This window comes from Hyla sarda, chromosome 4 (genome assembly GCF_029499605.1).
Source record: "Hyla sarda isolate aHylSar1 chromosome 4, aHylSar1.hap1, whole genome shotgun sequence".
NCBI classification, from domain to species: Eukaryota; Metazoa; Chordata; class Amphibia; order Anura; family Hylidae; genus Hyla; species Hyla sarda.
Window position 1 is genome coordinate 340,970,355 of NC_079192.1, and position 22,768 is coordinate 340,993,122.

Sequence of the window (22,768 nt, forward strand, 5' to 3'; positions counted from 1 at the left end):
AAAAAACAATGTCCAGATGTTAGCTGCAAGTCAATAGTAAACTGCAAAATGCCATATCCACTTGGTGTTTTTCAGTTTGGCATTTTTTTTTAATCCTTTGGACATTTTTTCAGCTATTTTGGGCTCAGAGGCTGGTTTTCAAAAACGCCCTGCAAATCATAGTTTGGCGTTTTTTGCTCAGAAATCTTGACGTTTTCCTCCCATAGAAGTCTATGGGAGAGCAAAAAGGCCAAGAAAAACGCCATGTTGGTTTTAATTTTGGCCTTTTTGCCTGCGTTTTTTATTCTGTTTTTGGACTTTAGCGATCCAAAAAGGTGATGGGGATACATTTTTTTTTTAAATTTCATAGGGTACCATTAAAAAAAAATGATAAAAAGATACAGTAGGTTTGGAAAAAATTGTATTCAATGAAATTTATCTTTTAATAAGGAACTTTTTATAAATTTTTTAACAGGCATCAATTTATGTGGGTGGGTAGGGCACTAAAAATGGAGCCGACAATAATAAAAATTTAGTGTGTGTGTGTTTTTCACTTTTTTTTTTTAAACATTTTTTAGGTAGTTCTACTACTCCCAGCATGGAACACACTGTTCCATGATGGGATAGTATTACCTGTACTAATTGACAGATCACCCCTGGTCCGTTGCGATCCTCCTGTATGATGTGTAGATGCAGCCCGCCGCTCTTCTATGGTCCCCTGCACTGCCGTATATATGCCTATTCATATTTCCCGCAGAGAGCTGTGATTGGATGGATGGTTCCAGCCAATCACAACTCTCTGTGGGAAATATGAATAGGTGTATATATACGTCAGTGCAGGGGACCATAGAAGAGCAGCAGCCAGCATCTATACATTATACAGGAGGATCACAGTGGGTGTCAGGAGTGACATCCGCTGTGATCTTTCCTTAACTGCAGGTACTACTACTCCCAACATGGAGCACACTCTGCTCCATGCTGGGAGCTGTAGTACCTGCATTAATAGACAGATCGCAACAGGTGTCAGAAATTTCACTCACTGCGATCTGTCTATTAATGTAGGTACTACAGCTCCCAGCATGGAGCAGAGTGTGCTCCATGTTGGGAGTAGTAGTACCCGCAGTGGGTATCACAGTGGGTATCACTCCTGACACCCGATGCGATCGTCCTATCTATTGCAGAGATGCGGAGCGGATTTCTCCTGCGCTCCATGTCTCTGCACTATACTCCGGCCGGTGTGAGATGGAAATTTGCGCCCCATGCAGACTTGCGTCCGCTCCTTCCCTCAGCTCTCCGAACCTAGAGCAGGGTGGAGGACAGAGCGAAGGCATAGCAGGAGGAAAGAGGAGGTACATGCCCCCCTCATCTCCACTCTTCCTGCTCTGCCTTCAGAGGACGCTGGTCTGCACGGGAGAAAGAACACAGAGCAGGGGAGAGAGGATGTACATGTCTCCCTCATCTCCTCCCTGAGCTCTGCCTGTGTTCACAGAATGGAACGGGAGGATGACAAGGTGCACAGGCTGGGGATTTATAGACTGCAGGGGCTGGGGAATAAATCTCGGACTGGGGATGATTTCTATATGTGAAAGGGGGGGGGGGGGAGACTCCTGAATGACACACGCTGGGAGTTGTAGTCCCAATTATGTGTGTGTATGCTAGTGTTTCCCAACCAGGGCAGAGTTATATTAGTGTGTATAATGCCGGTTTCCACCTCACACCGGCCAGTGATATGAATAGAACATTACTCATTCGTATTTCCCGATGAGAGCGGTGATTGGCTGCAACCATCCGGCCAATTCCCACTCTGGGTGAAAATATGAATGAGTGATGTGAATTTCTATTCACATCACTGGCCAGCCCAGAGTATAATGCAGAGATGCGAGCGCTGTATAGAGCCGCTTTGCATCTCTGCTATATTATGGACGATCGCATCTGGTGTCTGGAGTAACACCGATATGTCTATTAGTACAGGTACAACTACTCCCATCATGGAACAGTCTGTTCCATGTTGGGAGTAGTAGTACTACCTTAAAAATAGAGGGGAAAAAAGTGAAACACACCACACTTTATAAAAAATGAATAAAAATTTTGTAAAATACGTATTTTTCCATCCCTACTGCATCTTTTTTTTTTTTTTTTTTTTTGGTACCCAACAAATTTGGGGAAAAAACGTCAAAGGGGCCACAAAAGGCAATTTCCACACAAAGGTAAAAATGCCAGAAAAAAAAAGCCAAAACACAGGGAAAAACAGTGGCAGTTTTTCTGGCGTTTTTTCTGCCGTCTTTAAGCCTAAAAAAAACACAGTGCAAAAACCTCAGTGGAATCCTAGCCTAAAGTAGAATATGTCACGAAAAAACATTCATGAGTAATAGCATCCCAGGGTTATTAATGTTTAAACTGACAGTGTTCAGATGTGCAAAAAATGCTCTGGTCCTTAAGGTAAAAATGGTCCTTAAGGGTTTAAAACATCTGAAGGCTACTATGGCCACCAGCTGGACTCTGGGATTTTTTTTTTTTTTTTTTTTCTTTTGGTAATGCAATATTCTTTCAAAGTAAATTCATAGGAGATATAACACCATTATAACATCCATGAGTATTTAGTCCTTTGTTTAGGTGGAAATATGAACAACAACCATATAGGGGAACATTTATCAATGTTTGCTTATGTGTTCCTTTTTTTTAGTTATTTTTTTCTTACTATTTTTTTGCTTATGTGCGACTTATTTATCAACTGCTTTCAGCCTGTTGATAAATTTCTTTCATGTAAGCAATTTTTCTTTTTTTGCTTTGGTAGTGGCTTTTTCTGCTCCATGTCTGAGCTGGAGTAAATTTAGTAGTTTTTTTTTATGTAATGTGACTTTTTTTGCGACTTTTGCACTTGATAAATCTCTGACCACTGCAAGTCAAAAATCACTTTTTGCTTTGGTAAGCAAGATTTGTATTTTTTGCTTAGGACACTGCACAATCAAAAAGTCGCAGAAAAAAGATAGTAGTCGCAAGTGCGACTTTTTTTTGCGACTATTTTAGGCAAAAAATGCGTTGCTAAATGTCCCCCATAGAGTTTTTCTTAAATTTGAAAAAAAAAAAAAATGTATTTCCAAAAAACTAATTTAAGAAAATCACAAAGAGGGACATTTATCAATGTTCACTTATGTATTCTTTTTTTTAGTAATTTTTTCCTTACTTTTTTTTTGCTTATGTGCGACGTATTTATCAACTGGTTTCAGCCTGTTGATAATTTTCTTTCATGTAAGCAATTTTTCCTTTTTTACTTTGGTAGTAGCTTTTTCTGCTCCATGTTTGAGCTGGAGTAAATTTAGTCAATTTTTAACGCTGTTGCGACTTTTTTTTGCGCAGTTGCGACTGTCGCAGTTAATAAATACCTGACTACCCGTAGTCCATTTTAAAATTATTACTACATAGTAAATTTTAGGAAAACTTGCTTTTCTCGCTTTCCAGTCAAAATGTCGCACGAAAAATCGTGTAGTCGCAGTTGTGACAATTTTGCGACAATTATAGTAAAGAAAACCTGACTAAACCCGTTGATAAATGTCCATAAAAATGTCTTGAACTAGGTAGATTTAAGTCGTGTACGTCTCTTATGCTCCTGTCCCTCTTTAGCTTCTGCTTGCCATTTTTTGGGTCTCTGATTCTGAACTGGTTGACCCCTTTCTTGATGATTTTGCTTTATCTGTGCTTTCCTGGCCTTCTTACTCTAGACTATTTTCTTGTTTACCTTTTGCTTGCTATATTAATTTATTGGTGCCCTCATGGTTTTGCCCCCGGAAATTTGATAACTTTCTACATGTCCTGGACCCTCTGGATTTGTTGGCGACCTTGTCTTGCACCATTAATCTGACTATACAGAGGTGGGTGACACCTAGGGATCATGTTAGATTCTACTTACTGGAGTGGTGTATGATTTTGGTAATTTTCTTACGTTTTTGGTAATCATTTATCCCTAATGCATCATAACAGTAGTGTTGGGTATTTGAGGTCATTATTAGTCCTAAAGTTATGCTTTTCTATTATTTCAAAAGTTTTTTGTCTATTATTTCCTTTAAATTAAAAAAGCATTATAAAACTTTGTAAAATGATTAGACAACTATGAAGAAAATGACTACTAAAAATATCTTAGTCCTTTTCGGCAAATTTCTGCCTTTAGACCTTTGACTATAACTACAGTGGATATAAAAAGTTTGGTAACCCTTATATATGTTGTTTTTTTTCCTTCTCCCCTCAAAGATTTTAGATTGTTTAGCAATTGAATTGTTTATGTCATAAGGCACATTAAAAGATGGAAAAAGTTCTGACATGATTCATCTCTGTCTAATTCTTTAAATAGGCACTGCCAGATATAGAAACTTTTCATATGTTGTAAAGCATGCAAAACCAATAGGTTTTGCAATTGCTTTCATAAAAAAAAAGTCAGTCAAAGAACTGCCCCCCGCCCCTCCTGGGATACATGGGATACATACTAGTCCTACTGTGTCCACTTGTCATCACCTACATCATGGACCCACTTCATGATTGACAGGTCTGCAGGACTGTGTGCTCCTGTGGAGAGAAGGGGAGGGCAGAAGCACACTGCTGCTGTGACTGGGCAGGAGACTTCATATATTCACAGATATATACACATACATATATATCCACACATATATATATATATATACATGCAGGGACACTTACTGTTTAAACAACAGTAAGTGTCCCTGCATGTATATATATGTGTGTGTGGATATATATGTATGTGTATATATCTGTGAATATATGAAGTGAATGGCCCTCATTTACTATTGCAAACCCGACATGTTTTGTCGGGTTGTGCGCCAGATTCTGTCGCATTGCGCCAGAAATTCTGTTTGCGCCAGAATTTGTGCCAGAATTGAAAAAACCCAACTAACTCTCCATTTTGCTTAGAAAACCCGAAAAGGGGGTGTGGTCATCAGATAAGGGGTCGTGGTCTCCAAAAAGGGGCGTGTTCCTGACATTTTCACATATATAACAACATATTTACTAAGGTTTCAACAGAAAATGTGGTGGATTTCAGCTGAGGAAAACCAGACAGATCAGAACATGTGTAAAAAAAGCAAAATGTAGGGAAAAGTGCAAAATGTAGGGAAACCTTAGTAAATAAATTGTAGGGAATTAAAACCCACAAAGAAAACTACACTCCACTCTTAGTAAAAGAGGGCCAACAGCCAACAACTCCCAGCATGCCTGCACAGCCAAATGATGTGTGGGCATGCTGGGAGTTGTGGTTTTGCAGCAAGTGGAGGAACACAGCCTGCAGCAACACTGCTGATAATCAGTTTTACCAATCATATGCCTCCAGCTGTTGCAAAACTACAACTCATAGGATGTGTGGGCATGCTGGGAGCTGTAGTTTTGCAAAAGCTGTAGGCACACAGTTTGTGTGTGTAGCATAAAACCAGAAAGGAAAGAGTTACTGCTCCCAGAGCAGTGAGGGAGGGGGAGTGGCCATCACAGTGAGGACCCGTCCCCCTGCTGTAAATGAAAAGTACTTTCACTTTGCAATCACTCTAAATAAATAAAGTGAATTCTAAGAGAAATATAGGTCATAGACACATATATGGACATTTATTAACGGGTTTAGTCAGGTTTTCTTTACTATAATTGTCGCAAAATTGTCGCAATTGCGACTACTCGATTTTTCGTGCGACATTTTGACTGGAAAGCGAGAAAAGCAAGTTTTCCTAAAATTTACTATGTAGTAATAATTTTAAAATGGACTACGGGTAGTCAGGTATTTATTAACTGCGACAGTCGCAACTGCGCAAAAAAAAAGTCGCAACAGCGTTAAAAATTGACTAAATTTACTCCAGCTCAAACATGGAGCAGAAAAAGCTACTACCAAAGTAAAAAAGGAAAAATTGCTTACGTGAAAGAAAATTATCAACAGGCTGAAAGCAGTTGATAAATACGTCGCACATAAGCAAAAAAAAGTAAGGAAAAAATTACTAAAAAAAAGAATACATAAGCAAACATTGATAAATGTCCCTCAATATGTACATGATCAGGATGAGATACTGAGAAACATGAAACATTTTAGTTTTTTGGGTGATCTGACAGGTACGCTTTAACATCACAAGGACCTGGCATTTCATAAGGGTGTGTAGACTTTTTTATCCACTGGTATGTCCCCTATAGGGTTAATCATAAAAGAGACCAAGTGCATTCTTTCTTAAGAATACTCCGCATTATTTATTACTGATATAAATAGTGCTTGAAAAACTGTTGATGCTTGCCATATTAAATCACTTTCTGATAAAAATTCATTGCATACAAGCTGTTTACTCCATGTTTAATAAGCTGCAGTAAGTGGATTACAGGAATTAATTTTTCCGATCTTTATTGTGTACATTACACAGGCATATTGGCTAGACAGCAGTAATGATGTTTATTGCTTATGTATGTGTCTGTGATTTGTTTTATGAAAATGCAGTGATTAGGATTACTGGCCTTATGTGCAAAATGGCAAATTCTTCAGATTTTCCCAATATGTGTAACAATGCAGTCAGGTCACTAGATCTCAGAATCGGCTTTACCTTTAGCAGTCATCTTTCCTGGGTCCTAACAATGACTCCCAGTACTCAGATAACTTCTGGACATTTGGTGGGGCAGAATAGTGGGCCCAATCAGCAGTCATGCTTGGAATTCATACAAGCTTATATCAAATGTCAGAAGTTAACCCCTTAAGTACTCAGCCCATTTTGGCCTTAAGGACGCAGAAAATTTAATTTTTACGTTTTCATTTTTTCCTCCTCGCCTTCAAAAAATCATAACTCTTTTATATTTTCATCCACAGACTAGTATGAGGGCTTGTTTTTTGTGCGACCAGTTGTCCGTTGTAATGCCATCACTCACTTTACCATAAAATATATGGCGCAACCAAAAAATTACTATTTGTGTGGGGAAATTAAAAAGAAAACCGAAATTTAGCTAATTTTGGAAGGTTTCGTTTTCACACCGTACAATTTACGGTAAAAGTGACATGTGTTCTTTATTCTTTGGGTCAATACAATTAAAATGATACCCGTTATAACATACTTTTCCATTACTGTTGCGCTTAAAAAAAAATTACAATCTTTTTAACCTAATTAGTGCGTTTAAGATCCCCCTATTTTGAAGACCTATAACTTTTTCATTTTTCTGTATAAGCAGCGGTATGAGGGCTCCTTTTTTGTGCCGTGATCTGTACTTTTTATACATTTTTTATAATTTTTTTTGCGAATAAAATGTTATAAAAAAGCAGCTATTTTGGACTTTTTTTTTTTTACGTTCATGGCGTTCACCGTACGGTATCATTAACATTTTATTTTAATAGTTCAGATATTTACACACGCGGTGATACCAAATATGTATATAAAATATTTTAACACTTTTTGGGGGTGAAATAGGGAAAATGGGGCAATTTACGTTTTTATTGGGGAGGGGGTTTTTCTAATTTTTTTAATGTTATTTTTTTTACTTTTTTTACTTTTATTTTTACACTTTAATAGTCCCCATAGGGGACTATTTAAAGCAATCATTCGATTGCTAATCCTGTTCAGTGCTATGTATAGGATACGGCACTGATCAGGGTTATCGGTCATCTTCTGCTCTGGTCTGCGGGAAGGCAGATCAGAGCAGAAGACTCCCGGAAGACAGTGGAGGCAGGTGAGGGGACCTCCGGCTACCGTGCTGGATGATCGGATCGCCGCAGCAGTGCTGGGGGCGATCCGATCATCCAATTAAGTGACCGCGATCCTGCAGATGCCGTGATCAGTATTGATCACGGCATCTGAGGGGTTAATGGCGGACATCCGCAGAATTGCGGGTGTCCGCCATTACCGGTGGGTCCCTGGCTGCGATTAACAGCCGGGACCTGCCGCGCATGATCCGGGCATCGCTCCGATGCCCGCGGTTATGCTTAGGACGTAAATGTACATCCTGGTGCGTTAAGTACCACATCACCAGGACGTACATTTATGTCCTGCGTCGTTAAGGGGTTAAAGGGGTATTCCAGGAATTTTTTTTTTATTTGACTATGCTACAGGGGCTGTAAAGTTAGTGTAGTTCATAATATTGTGTCTGAATCTGTGTGTGACGGTTTTCTCACAATTCTTCTGTGATTTTCACTCCAATATTTATTTTTAACAGCATACAAAATGACTGTTGTCTCAGATTTTTCCCAGGTTGCAATGCAGCCGAGACCTGACTCACTAGTCAGCTGATGACAGGGAACCTGTCTGCTTCAATGGGTGGATCGATCCCTTGGTGGGAGAGAGATCAATCTGCAACTAATGCAACAGCTGTAGGCACCCTGATTGAAAACCACAGGTCTATTGAATGGATGCAGCTCATTTATGTTTCAATGGGTGGGGTGGCTGATGTGCGGGAGGGAGGAAGATGGAATTGTGGGATTTGTAGTCAAAAAAAGAAAATTCAAACAGGAAATATCAGTTCACAAAAAGCTTGCCACAGTGTTATGGTAATCTCCCAACATAGCCATTTAGCCCCAAGACAAGCGCAGATCCTTCCTAAGCATGTACATTACTGCCTGTCAGGTACCTACTAAGATCACCTTATGGTGGATAACCCCTTCAGAACAAATGGAAACTCACCATTAGCTGTCAGTCACCGATGGGAGTAGTATTCTTGCAGGAACTAGTAGTCTTACAAGATGGCTGATATAAAGTGTCATGCATAATAACATGATTTTGTTGAGAAAATAAACAAGGACAACCTACATAGTTATTGTTTATTTTCACAATTATAATCTTGTAAGAAATAATTAGATTTATTTCTTGTTATTATCCTAACACTAAAGTGGATCTACTACAATAATGTGCTCTGTTATTCAGTTTCAGCATTCAATACATTTTTCCTGAATATTAAATGATTCCATACTTTTTTTCCTGATTTAAAGCTATGCCATTAGTTAAAGTGGTAGTCCAGGAATAGAAAAACAGAGCTAATTTCTTAAAAAAAACACTCCCTGTCTGTCTCCAGGTTGGGTGGGCGGAGGGGTTCTGCAGCTCAGTTTCATTGACGTGAATGGAGTCAAGTTGAAATACCACACACAACCTGTAGGCTGACGGGGAGCTGTTTTTGATAGAAATTAGTTCTGTTTTTCTATTCCTGGATAACCCCTTTAAATTGTGTTTTTTTTTCTTTTCTTTGTGTGAAGCATACTTTATCAATGCAGAATATTCACATATCATTGATTTATTACAAAGTAAAAAAGAAATTATAAGGGGAGGCCTGTTCTATTCTGTTGTTGTGTATAGGCAGATTTAGTGATATTGTCCCCTCTGTGTTTGTTTCAGATTTAAGTATTAATTTAATGCTCCACTGTAATGATTTGCATTTAGGAGAATTACTTCATTTATACATATTTGGAGATGTGAAATAAAGATAATATGGTTGATATGAAAGTATAATAAGGATTCTGCCAAATAAATATGGTAATAGAAACAGGAGGATCTAGGGGGAATTAACAGAATTATGTCTGGAAGGGTTCTTATCCTTATTGTCTTTATAAACAGGTTTCCTACGTACTGGATTCAATATGGGGTCCAAGCTACAGTAGACATTCTCTTCTACTTATGGCATCTGAACTACGTGTTTTTATTTTAAATAGAAAACATTTGCTGAAACTTATATACAGAATTAATTGTAAAGCTTTTTTTTTAACCTCTTCAGGACATAGGGCGTATGGATACGCCCTGCATCCCGAGTCCTTAAGGACCGAGGGCGTATCCATACGCCCGTGGGAATTCCGGTCCCCACCGCTAGCCGGTTGGGGACCGGAGCCGGATGCCTGCTGAAATCGTTCAGCAGGCATCCCGGCATATCGCCCAGGGGGGTCATTATGCCCCCCCATGTGGACAATTCAGTCCAGCGATCTGCGGCGATTCCGGGTCAATCAGGTCTCCAGTGACCTGATGACCCGGAATTACTGGCTGTTCGGGGCCGTCTCTGACGGCCCCGAACAGCCAGAGCCTGCAGGGGTGAGGTGGCACTGGTGCCACCTCACGATCGCCCTGATTCGTCGGCCGGATTACCGGCCGACCAATCAGGGCGTCTGCTGCGCCCCTCTTCTGGAGGACGTGAGCGGGTGCGGGACGTGCACCCCGGGTGCTGGGGACCCCGATCCCCGGCGTTAATGTTGGGATCGGGGCCCTAGGAGCAGCGGCGGCGGGACTGACCTGCAGCGTCTGGATCGTTGGAGGTGAGTGACAGCCTCCTGCTGTTGCTTAGCAACAGCTCCCAGCATGCAAAAAGGGCATGCTGGGAGCTGTAGTTATGCAACAGCAGGAGGCAGACCACCACAACTCCCAGCATTCCCTTATGGGCATGCTGGGACTTATGGTTTTGCAACAGCTGGAGGCACATTCTTTCTATGGAAAAGTGTACCTTCAGCTGTTGTATAACTACAACTCCCAGCTTGCACAAACAGATAAAGTGCATGCTGGGAGTTGTAGTGGTGCATCTGCTGGTTGCATAACTACCAACTCCCAGCATGCCCGTTGGCTGTCGGTGACTGCTGAGAGTTGTAGTTTTGCAACAGCTGAAGGCACACTGGTTGTGAAACTTAGAGTTTTTTTTTACCTAACTCAGTGTTTCACGACCGGTGTGCCTCCAGCTGTTGCAAACTACAACTCTCAGCAGTCACCGTACACCATGCACCGTACATGCTGGGAGTTGTAGTTTTGCAACAGCTGGAGGCACACTGGTTGTGAAACACTGAGTGAGGTCACAAACTCAGTGATACATAACCAGTGTGCCTACAGTTGTTGCAAAACTACAACTCTCAGCAGTCACCGACAGCCAACGGGCATGCTGGGAGTTGTAGTTTTGCAACAGCTGGATGTCCCCCCCCAATGTGAACGTACAGGGTACACTTACATGGGCGGAGGATTACAGTAAGTATCTGGCTGCAAATTTGAGCTGCCGCAAACTTTCTGCTGCAGCTCAAATTGCCAGCGAGAAACTACTGTGAACCCCCGCCCATGTGACTGTACCCTAAAAACACTACACTACACTACCACAAAAAATAAAATAAAAAGTAAAAAACACTACGTATACACATACCCCTATACAGCCCCCCTCCCCTCCCCAATAAAAATGAAAAACGTCTGGTACGCCACTGTTTCCAGAACGGAGCCTCCAGCTGTTGCAAAACAACTCCCAGTATTGTCGGACAGCCGTTGACTGTCCAGGCATGCTGGGAGTTTTGCAACAGCTGGAGGCACCCTGTTTGGGAATCACTGGCGTAGAATACCCCTATGTCCACCCCTATGCAAGTCCCTAATTTAGGCCTCAAATGCGCATGGCGCTCTCACTTTGGAGCCCTGTCGTATTTCAAGGCAACAGTTTAGGGTCACATATGGGGTATCGCCGTACTCGGGAGAAATTGGGTTACAAATTTTGGGGGGTATTTTCTGCTTTTACCCTTTTTAAAAATGTAAATTTTTTGGGAAAACAAGCATTTTAGGTAAAAAAAAAAATTTTTTTTACATATGCAAAAGTCGTGAAACACCTGTGGGGTATAAAGGTTCACTTAACCCCTTGTTACGTTCCCCGAGGGTTCTAGTTTCCAAAATGGTATGCCATGTGGGTTTTTTTTTGCTGTCCTGGCACCATAGGGGCATCCTAAATGCGGCATGCCCCCAGAGCAAAATTTGCTTTCAAAAAGCCAAATGTGACTCCTTCTCTTCCGAGACCTGTAGTGCGCCAGCAGAGCACTTTTCACCCCCATATGGGGTGTTTTCTGAATCGGGAGAAATTGGGATTCAAATTTTTAGGGGTATTTTCTGCTATTACCCTTTTAAAAAATAAAAAAATTTTGGGAAAACAAGCATTTTAGGTAAAATTTTTTTTTTTTTTTTTACATTTGCAAAAGTCGTGAAACACCTGTGGGGTATTAAGGTTCACTTTATCCCATGTTACATTCCCCGAGGGGTCTAGTTTCCAAAATGGTATGCCATGTGGTTTTTTTTTCTGTTCTGGCACCATAAGGGCTTCCTAAAGGTAACATGCCCCCCAAAAACCATTTCAGAAAAACGTACTCTCCAAAATCCCCTTGTCGCTCCTTCCCTTCTGAGCCCTCTACTGCTCCCGCCGAACACTTTACATAGACATATGAGGTATGTGCTTACTCGAGAGAAATTGGGCTACAAATACAAGTAAAAATTTTGTCCTTTTACCCCTTGTAAAAATTCAAAAATTGGGTCTACAAGAACATGTAAGTGTAAAAAATGAAGATTGTGAATTTTCTCCTTCACTTTGCTGCTATTCGTGTGAAACGCCTAAAGGGTTAATACACTTTCTGAATGTCATTTTGAATACTTTGGGGGGTGTCGTTTTTATAATGGGGTCATTTATGGGGTATTTCTAATATGAAGACCCTTCAAATCCACTTCAAACCTGAACTGGTCCCTGAAAAATACTGAGTTTGAAAATTTTGTGAAAAATCGGAAAATTGCTTCTGACCGTTGAAGCCCTCTGGTGTCTTCCAAAAGTAAAAACACGTCAATTTTATGATGCAAACATAAAGTAGACATAGTGTATATGTGAACCAAAAAAAAATGTATTCGTAATATCCATTTTCCTTACAAGCAGAGAGCTTCAAAGTTAGAAAAATGCAAAATTTTCAAATTTTTCATCAAATTTACGGATTTTTCACCAAGAAAGGATGCAAGTATCGACAAAAATTTACCACTATGTTAAAGTAGAATATGTCACGAAAAAACTATCTCGGAATCAGAATGATAACTAAAAACATTCCAGAGTTATTAATGTTTAAAGTGACAGTGGTCAGATGTGCAAAAAACGCTCCGGTCCTTAAGGCCAAAATGGGCTCCGTCTTGAAGGGGTTAAGCTGGAGAAATTTACAAACTACACAGAATTTCTAGTGGGGGATTAAACCAGAAACCACCACTTAAAGGACATCTGCAGCACTGGTGCAAAAAATCTGATAGCTCTTTAAAAGATTTTTCTAATGATACCTCATTTGTCCAAATTGGTCCAGCCGTTCTCCGGTAATTGCCGCCCAAAGCAGTAAGCAGCCATGTCATAGAGACTACATATATTTTCTCCAAAAATCGATAGTAAATACTTTACCCATCCTTGTGAGGGTTTTTAAACAAATTAAATATATATATTTTTTTTTTTAATGAAGTGGTTACATATAAACTAAAATGTTTATTCATATCTACCCAAGCTGCAGCCCTGGGTGATTTAACTGTGGCAACAATGAAATTATTAAAACCAGTAAACAGACACTGCCCCCTTAGGGTCACTGCCCCCACAGTTAAATCCCCCAAGGCTGCAGCTTGGGTAGATATGAATAAACATGTAAATAATGTGAAATATACGTGGTCAGCTAAGGCTGCCGGTCTGGGTGGAACATAAACCCTGTACCGAATTAAACACTCTTTCACTAGCATATTATACTAACTGTGGCAATATAGGAGATTTTAACCCTTTGTCCTTTTAATAGTTACCATTAAAAGTTAAATTTTATTGGGGGTTATTTGGCTTTTGTGTGCCGTTTGGCACTTGATTCTATTAGTTACAATTAGCCTTCCCTGATAAGGGTTTTTGTGGTTGTTGATATAAACTAAAATAAAACCAAAGAAACTAAATATATTTTCACTATTTGGAGTAGTTTTATTGAGGTTGCTCTCCTGGATATAAAGTGCAGATTAAGAGATGGCCTTCACTTTACCTACTGGTATCTCAAATAACGATTAAATGGAAACTTCAGTACTTTTCTTCTTGCCCCCTATCCACAGGGATAAATGTCTAATGGTTGGGATCCCCGACAATCTCCTGCCCAGTGTTCTTAAAATTTGTGTTCAGAACACCGGCTATCATTGTGCATGCAGTCTATAGGACAGTACATGAACAGTAGTATAGTAAGTATAGTGGATTTGGCAGATTTATTAAGAGTCCTACCCCTCTTAATGAATATGCAACTGCAGCTGGTGCCGCTGGATGAAGAACTCCACATTAACTCTGAGCTGGCAAAAATTTTGGTTATAATAACTGCCAGTTACTGACGGGAACTATAGTAAATCTGTTGGGCTGTGGTGGCCTCTTACATTTTTACACTGATCCCCCATGTAAATTTGTGAGCTTTGTACTTAAATGTTCAACTTTTTTTTTTTTTTAACTCTAAAAGCTAGTGTACACATAATGATACATTCCACCCAATATTTCCTTCCTGCCTGTGGTAGCTGCTGCTCTTATGATTAGGGGGCATGTTGGTCCTATGATAAGATTCAAGGCTAGAATATCTCTAAAATGAGGCACTGTACAGAGTGTAATTTGGCAGTACCCCTATGAGACATTTACCTTTGGAAGAAGCCTTCAAGTGGTTCTCTGACAAACAACAGCAATTATCTATCCGCATGATAAACAGGTCCATCGCGATCACAGTATTCGAGAACAGCCCCAATACTTTCCACATACAGTAGATACACTATATTTTCAGACATATTAAAGTGGCTCACATGAGTAAATCATCTATTATGTTCTTGTTATTCCTTTATTTCATAACACAATACACCTGGCAGTGCTGATTGTTTTGTCATCTTAAAGCCTCTATGGACATGGTTAATTCTTTACCTGTGCCTACGCCTTCTTCACACTATATTCTGACAATTGTCATGAGCAGTAAGCTCATTTTGTCTGTAATCCTTAATGTAATCTCTTAATCCTTTTCTACCCTTCAAAATTTACTAATATTTTTTGTCTTTGTTAGAATTATTCGTGTTATTGCTTTGACAATAGAAATTCATCAGAGAACAGAAATGCTGATAAGTTCTTGAGAGTCTTCCGAATTACTTCTTTCATTAATCACAATACCCTGTGGTGCTTAGTCCATCTTTACTGGCAGCCAAAATGAAATCTATGGGAACAGTTTGTGCCTGGATGTTTTAATATTTTACACTGTCTATTCTAACTCAGTTATTACAGTATAATCTGTATCCGTATAACGATTGATTACTGAATAGTAAATAAAGGATCCCTACAGAGGCCGAATGTAGCGTTCCTGAGCCCCCGTGCTAAACCTAGATCAGGGCCCCCACTTAAAGGAGTAGTGCAGTGAAATATAATTTATCCCCTATCCAAAGGATAAGTTATAGCTGGGACCCCCACGATCTCCTGAACGGGGTCCCCGGCAGTCTGCTGGAATCAGCTTTTCCGACCCCCGCAGGAAACCACAGACGACACGCCCCCTCCATGGATCTCTATAGGATAAATGGAGGGGGCATGTCAGCCGCCGCACCGTACGGGGGGTCAGCACGCCCCCTTCCAGCAGTCTGCTGGGGCCCTGTTCAGGAGATCGCAGGGGGTCCCAGCAGTCGGACCCCCCCGCGACCTATAACTCATCCCCTATCCTTTGGATAGGGGATAAGTTGTATTTCACTATAGAACTCATTTAACAGGACCCACTAATATACTGGTGTATTCTTGTGTAGCACAGCCCTTTGGGCACTTAGACACCAGGGCCCAGGGGTAACTGCTTCCATATTATCCCCTATAACTGTATCCCTTGATCATTCCTATTCATGTTCCAGGGGCAACATAATTACCACAAAAATAATCAGTATTCTTATTACTATAAAACTAGGGGACGGAGTTTGTTTGAACATATGAGCTAAGACGACATGTATATTTTATAATCAAAGAAAAGAAAAGAAAAAAAAAGTAAATACACAATGCTGGGATGCACAATATGCCCTCTATTATTTCATATTTATCATAAGACATGGTTTGAGGTCTATAAACAAAAGTATATGTAAGACAAAGTTAGTCTAAGTGAACACATTTGCAGTTATATGAAATATTGGATGTGCACCAAAATGTACCCAAATGGCCAAATGAAGAGGTCTTCATTTATTTATCCTTACTGGGGAAAAAATCACCAAAAACAAGGAGCAAAATTCAATAAATGAGTAGGATTTTGATACTGTTTAAAGCCGACATTATTAATGAGTGATTTTTATTTCCACATTTCTTTTGTTATACCACAATTAAATGGAAATCCAATAGTAAATGAAGGCCACTATGTTACTATGGGATACTCTATTTGCTCAAGCATCGGTCTCACTGTAACGACCCACTTACATGAGCTGATGATCAAATGAATGTATGTTTCTTATAAAGTTAGCAATAACAAGAAGTACTGGCTCTAACTATGTGAATATATAGCACACCCTTCACTATTCCTTAGAGACTGTTTAGCCATAGGCTGTGTTATTTATTTATTATAGTTTTGAAATTAATCACAACTTGCTTAAAGGGAACATGTGGCACTTGCCATGCTGGTTAAAGGGGTTGTCCTGTGAATATTTGTATTTAACTGTAGTACCCAGACTGCCTCATAAAACATTAAAAGCTTAAGCTCACCTTCCTCACCCCCCTTAGCCCTCCTTTCCTCTTCAAGTGATTAAGATCTAGATTTCTAGCCCTCCAAGTGAATTAGTTTTTATTATCGAATAAGCTTCTATTTTCAAGTGTGTTATGATGATCCTCTGCAAAGTGTGCACACAGCCAAACCCATCAAAACACAGCATGTCTGTGTCACCTTTGTGCACTTAAATTACAAGCTAAAAAGCCTCGATGAGCCCTCTCCTTTTTCTGTCAATCTACAATGCTTTCTGAATTGTTCATTCAGGCTTGTAGTGTCTTACCTATCTAGAAGATTTTCTTTTTCTCCTGCCAATGAGAATTTGCAACATAAACATTGTCTCCACTTGTTATTTACGCAAGGAATCTTCCTTTCTAACAAATTTGTCCTTCAATATCTTTTAGACTTTTGCTTCGTCTAAATGGCACTTATGGTTTATGTTATGTGTTTCAGACTCACATATCTCTTTCTATAATGAACCAGTTCCTCTAGAGAGGAGATCTGTTATCATTTGTTTTCCATCATTGGCCCATGTAAACGCATTAGCGGTCACCCAACAAATGTTTATGCTGGTTTGTTGTCTAATCACATCTTTTATTTGTACATTAAAACTATTGGCACTTGTCTACATATGTACCTGTCATGTCTGGAGTAGGGAGCTGTGCAGCCCTAACGCTAACCCAAACCACTGTCCCTACCTACTTGAGCAATCGGCCCCAAACATCAACCCTCAACTAAGGGACGGTCCCTAAGCAAAACAAAGTGCAGAGGTGTCAAGAGTAGTCAGACAATCCTAGTCAGCAACAAACAAAGGCTGCTCTGGACAGTTTCTGACACAAACAGAGGTGGCAGCAGAGAGCACTGTGATCAGACTGGAAAGAACTACACAACTTCCTCTGTAGTATACAGCAGTAGTAATTTATAAATCTGTTTAACTTTCTGGAATTTCCTTTCGGAGTACCCCTTTAAGTTCCACTTGTGTTTTAAGTATCCATAAAATATCTTAAATAACTGGGGGAAAGGAACAGCCATAACAATCATTTTTGCATTGCCACCCTCCCATGAATCCCATCTTCCCCTAATCATTAGTGTTGCTCGCGAATATTCGCAATTCGAATATTATTCGCGAATATCGCATATTCGCGAATTCGCGAATTTCACGAATATAGCGTTATATATTCGTAATTACGAATATTAGTTTTTAAAAAAAATTTTGATTTTTTTTTTTTTCACATTACATATCACAGTGATCATCCCTCTCTGCTTCCAGCTTGTGTGGTGTAAAGAAGGCTCTAATACTACTGTGTGAGACTGGCGTGCGAATTGTCGCATATGCGAACATTTGCATATGCTAAGTTTCGCATATGCGAATTTTTGCTTATGTTAGTTTTAGTATATGCTAATTTTCGCATACGTAAATTTTCGCATGTGCGAATTTTTCGCATTTGCGAAAAAACGAGAATATTACGAATATGCGAATATTCGCGAATATATGACGAATATTCGTCCATATATTCGCGAATATTCGCGAATTCGAATATGGCCTATGCCGCTCAACACTACTAATCATTATGTATTGTGGAATTATGAACACTCACGTCAGTTGTTAATAGAGCGACATTTGTTATTTGGATGTAATTTGTGTTGTTTTGTGACTCCTATATTTTGCTGTTGCCATTTCCTTGGAGTATTGTGTAAGGTGTTCTACTCTATGGAGATTAACTCCATTCTACGTCATATGGGCATAATAGTTCTAACTGTGTTTCATTGAAGTCCCAGAGTCTCTGCAATGACTTTGCAGTTGTTTACAGTCTAAAACAAGTTTTTATTTTCCTTTGTTTTGAAATTAACTTTTATTGTCTAGAAGGTTTTAGAATAAATGTTGGTCTATTACTTTCTTACATTTGTATTTGTATAAAATGTTCTTTATGTCAAATAACAAATATTTTATTATTATTATTCAGCAGAATATTATGGTCCTGTTTTCCCTGACATTTTCTTCATCAGTTCTATATTATATATTTATTCTATTACTAAATCGATGACAATGATGTTATTAAAATGTATACTAAATTGTTATTATTTGAAATATTTCAGAGTAATTTTGTGGCATGTATGACGGCAATTCTACAGCAAATGGATGACAAACATTATACTCATTACATTGGAACTTTTCAGTCAAGTTCAGACTTAGTGGTAAGTTCTGCGTGACTTTATCTATGTTATTGTTTGGCTGGGTTCACATTTGTCCACTGATCCGACACTGTCCTTAATCGCAATGGATGGGAACATAGAATTCCATAAGCTAAAGGTTTTGAGTCAAACCCCCCATATTTTCCCCTATAGGCTAAAATTGGGTATGGTGCTGGACCTATGGACCATTCGGCATATTTATCATCTGGCATGGATTTGATGGATCAAAAAACAATACCCAATTATTTTCTAAGAGAGTATAGCAAAACAAATATTTGGGGGGAGATAAATAAGAGTGTGTGCCAGAATTGTATCACAGTTTGTGCCAAAATAACTGGTAAATCAGACTAGACAAAAAATGATGTGTGCTGTGCTTAGAGAGTAGTGTGGTGTCAGTGACAGAAGTAGGACATCAATTTCAACACCATGTACAATAAATTTACCAACTTTTGGGACATATTTTTTGCTCAAAGGTAAACTCTCATAGCTGCCAGCCACTAGCTCACTCTAATCTGATTTCAACCACTCTATCTGATCGTGGTTTACATTTTCGGGTATCCTGTTATTGTTCTGCATGGAAGGATTTCTTTCCCTTTCATTGACTTAGAACTACGTCAAATGAATTGCTCTGTCAATCCATGTTTTTCACCTTTTACTATTTTGGTAAAACTTTGAAACCTGTAATAAACACAGATTTCTAAAATCCTTTTTAGACTATCTAACCTACATTTACACTGTCCAAGAACTAGACACGTTTTCTTTATCTCTTCCCTTGTGTCTTATGAAAGGAATGGCCATCTATCATTCCATGTATAGAGCCAAAATCCATTGTGGGTGCTGGTTATAATACACAGGCCATGCTTATAATAAGTATTGTATATAGAAGTGGTCTATATCCTCCTTCCCACTCATTTGTAAAGATTAAAAATAAAGGAACCAATATATTTAAGTCCTGTAAATTTAGGGTAAGGACTTGGATGTGGATCTGACATGTTTTTACAGAAACTGAAATACTTTGCTATATAGAGAATTTAAAACCAAGGTCAATGCTTTAAATTATTTGTCACATTCTTCAAACTATTCCTGAACAGTTTCTACACTGTGGCAAGATGCATTATCCTGCATGATTCTCTAGATCAGACCACCTCCATAGTTCAGTTCTTAAATAAGAGCTGTCACTTAAAAAAAAACTAAAAAAAACGTTTGACGTGTCGATCAAGGTCTGAGTGTTCACCCTGCAACCAATAAATAGAACTAGCTGGAAGAAGTACACGCTAAGCGAGACAGTGTAAGTCTATGGGATTGTCTTGTCCAGCCACTCTTTCTTCCTGCTGATTCTAACAATTGCTTAAGATCTGAACACTCAAACCCTGACCGATCAAAACTTTCTCTACAAAATGTAAAACGTTTTTGTTTTTTTTAAAGCGAAAGGTACACTTTAGCGTCACATGCTCATTGCAGGACTTATAGCAGTGGACAGTACCAAGGGTACTCTGACTTATCTATGGCTAAGCAGCCTGATATGTAGCAGACCGTAGTGCACTTCAGGGTGGATTCATTAAAGCATGCATGTTAGTTTTCTGGCCCAAAAAAAAAAAAATCACAATATTTTGCGCAAGACACATTTTGTACACAAATTTCCAACTTTTTCGGTGTTTTGGAGGAAAAATGTATGACTTTTTAGGTCAGTTTTCTAGTTTAAACATTGTTTCTGACACCTGTGTGTTCTATCAATTTATCGTACAGTAGCTCTTCTCTGGGACTGGAACATCATCAATAAGCTTAGGGCACCCATGACTGGCTGTACCCCTTTTGGTAGGTCCTACCAATGCATACAAGGAACACCTTTTAGGACTTACCATTTTGTAGATACCCTAATCCATTCACAATTTGGTCATTGCCAAAGCTGCTCAGATTCTTACACTTTCAAATTTTTCCTGCTCAAAACACATCAAATGTAAAAAAAAGAAGCATACTTAGAGAACATGCTGCATACATGCCACCCATACATTTAACACCTGAGGCACACATGCCTCCCACACGTTGGACATATGCCAAACAGAAAACACAGGACATAAAAGTTCCATTCAAAACAAAAAACTCAAACACATAATCTGTACCACACACAAAACATATACATACCCCATACTGATCATTTGTACTACTTATCAATGTAGGTCCTAATGGCTACAGATTGCACCAAAGGCCTGTCCTTGAGTCTGATAAGCCACACCCATTCTGTGAATAGGCCACACCTCATTATATTATCAGAATATTATTATGTGATCCTGTAAAGATTCCCTTGCTAACTAAGATTCTGCCCATAGTCACTCTGTAGCAGGGACCTTCCGCCTCAAAACCAGAAGAACTGCATCATATGTGGTGGTGAGGGGGGGGGGGGGGTGTTATGTAGATTTAGAATTTTCCAGAACATTGAAAACATAGACTAAAATAGGTGATAGGTTCTCTTGAACTATTCTTCCTGTTTAAAATAAAAACATTTTAACTTGGCTATTTATTTCATAGCCATTTGTATTTCATATTATTTATTTATCAGCAGCTATGTTCTTCCATTACTTCTAGGACTTTTTAATGGAGACATTTATAATGTTTAAAGATCTTATTGGAAAGAATGTTTATCCTTCGGACTGGATGACTATGAGCATGGTACAGAACAGGTAAGGGAATGTTATTGGGTCACAAAGCATAAAAAAGAAATTGAAGCTTTTAAAGGAAAACGGTCACCCGTTCACCCGCACTTATAACCCAGGTTATAGTGCGGGTGAACAGGAAACCGATGCAGGGTCTCGGACTGCTATACCTATCGGCAGTCTGGAACCCGGATCCTCTAAAGGTCCCCCTCTTTCAGCGCTGACTTGCGCTCTGGAGGTGAGCCCGCCCGGCTGGATTTAAATATTCATAAGCGTTGGTCACAAGAGCGCTCAGTAGGCATGAGTGCTTACATGACCAGCACTTAGAAACATTTAAATCCAGCTGGTGGGCTCACCTCCAGAGCGCAAGTCAGCGCTGAAAGAGGGGGACTTTTTAAGGATCGGGGTTCTGGACTGCAGGTAGGTATAGCAGTCCGAGACCCTGCATCGGTCTCCTGTTCACCCGCACTATAACCCAGTGTATTGGGTTATAGTGCGGGTGAACGGGTGACCGTTTTACCTTAAAAGCTTTTTTTCAAATTATGCATGTCTTCTTGATGCATGTCGAACTCCGATATGGACTTTTTTTTAGCACTTTTTTAATACTGTCTAATACAATATGCAAGAAAATTAACATGTCACTACTTTTGTATTTTTTTTTTTGTTTTTTACATGTTATGTATTTGAGATCAACTGGTAAAACAAATACCAGGTGAATAATTACAATTTTTCATTTTCATCTGTAGGATGTCATTTGTGGGCATATTGCATGTGTAATTGGTTGCTGAAAAGATTTTTTATTCTTCTCCAATATACACATAAAAACAGAACTTTGGGGTCAATATCACATTAAAATTTGCACAAAAATTCATTAAATCCAGGTCTCTGATTTTAATAGGAACTCTTCATCACACGGTTTTCATGCATTTATTTCCTGGTGAAGATATTAGAATCTCTTGGCGCAGGATAGTTTAAGACCGGTGTGTGAGACTCCAGTTTTGATAACCTAGATGTCACGTATGTATATATATATATATATATATATATATATATATATATATATATATATATATATATATATATAAAATTCCAATGGCGCAGCACTCCAATAAAAAAAGGTGCATTTTATTCACACATATCTCAATACAGCAATGTTTCTGCTCTTATGGAGCCATTTTCAAGCCTGAAAGGCTTGAAAATTGCTCCATAAGAGCAGAAACATTGCTGTATTGAGATATGTGTGAATAAAATGCACCTTTTTTTATTGGAGTGCTGCACCATTGGAATTTTATGTCTAAAGAAGGCCCTGATCAGGTTTGGACGCTGGCACCCATTTTTGCTTTGGGACTTAGCTGTGCTGCAACTATTTCTTACTATATCTATATACACACATATATATATATATATATATATATATATATATATATATATATATATATATATACCGTATTTTTCGCCGTATAAGACGCACTTTTTGTTCCCTGGGGTGAAAAATTCGGTGCGTCTTATACGGCGA

General features: G+C 39.1%; 1 protein-coding gene across 5 annotated transcripts in view; it reads left to right on the top strand.

Annotated features, from left to right (window-relative positions):
- DOCK2 (dedicator of cytokinesis 2) overlaps nucleotides 1–22,768 on the top strand; it is an 850,676-nt gene that overhangs the window by 575,415 nt on the left and 252,493 nt on the right. For all 5 annotated transcript variants that reach the window (XM_056516504.1, XM_056516506.1, XM_056516505.1 and 2 more), the window contains 2 exons: nucleotides 18,506–18,604; nucleotides 21,185–21,279. In XM_056516504.1, coding sequence (XP_056372479.1) covers nucleotides 18,506–18,604; nucleotides 21,185–21,279 — 194 coding nt within the window. The remainder of the gene's footprint in view (nucleotides 1–18,505; nucleotides 18,605–21,184; nucleotides 21,280–22,768) is intronic.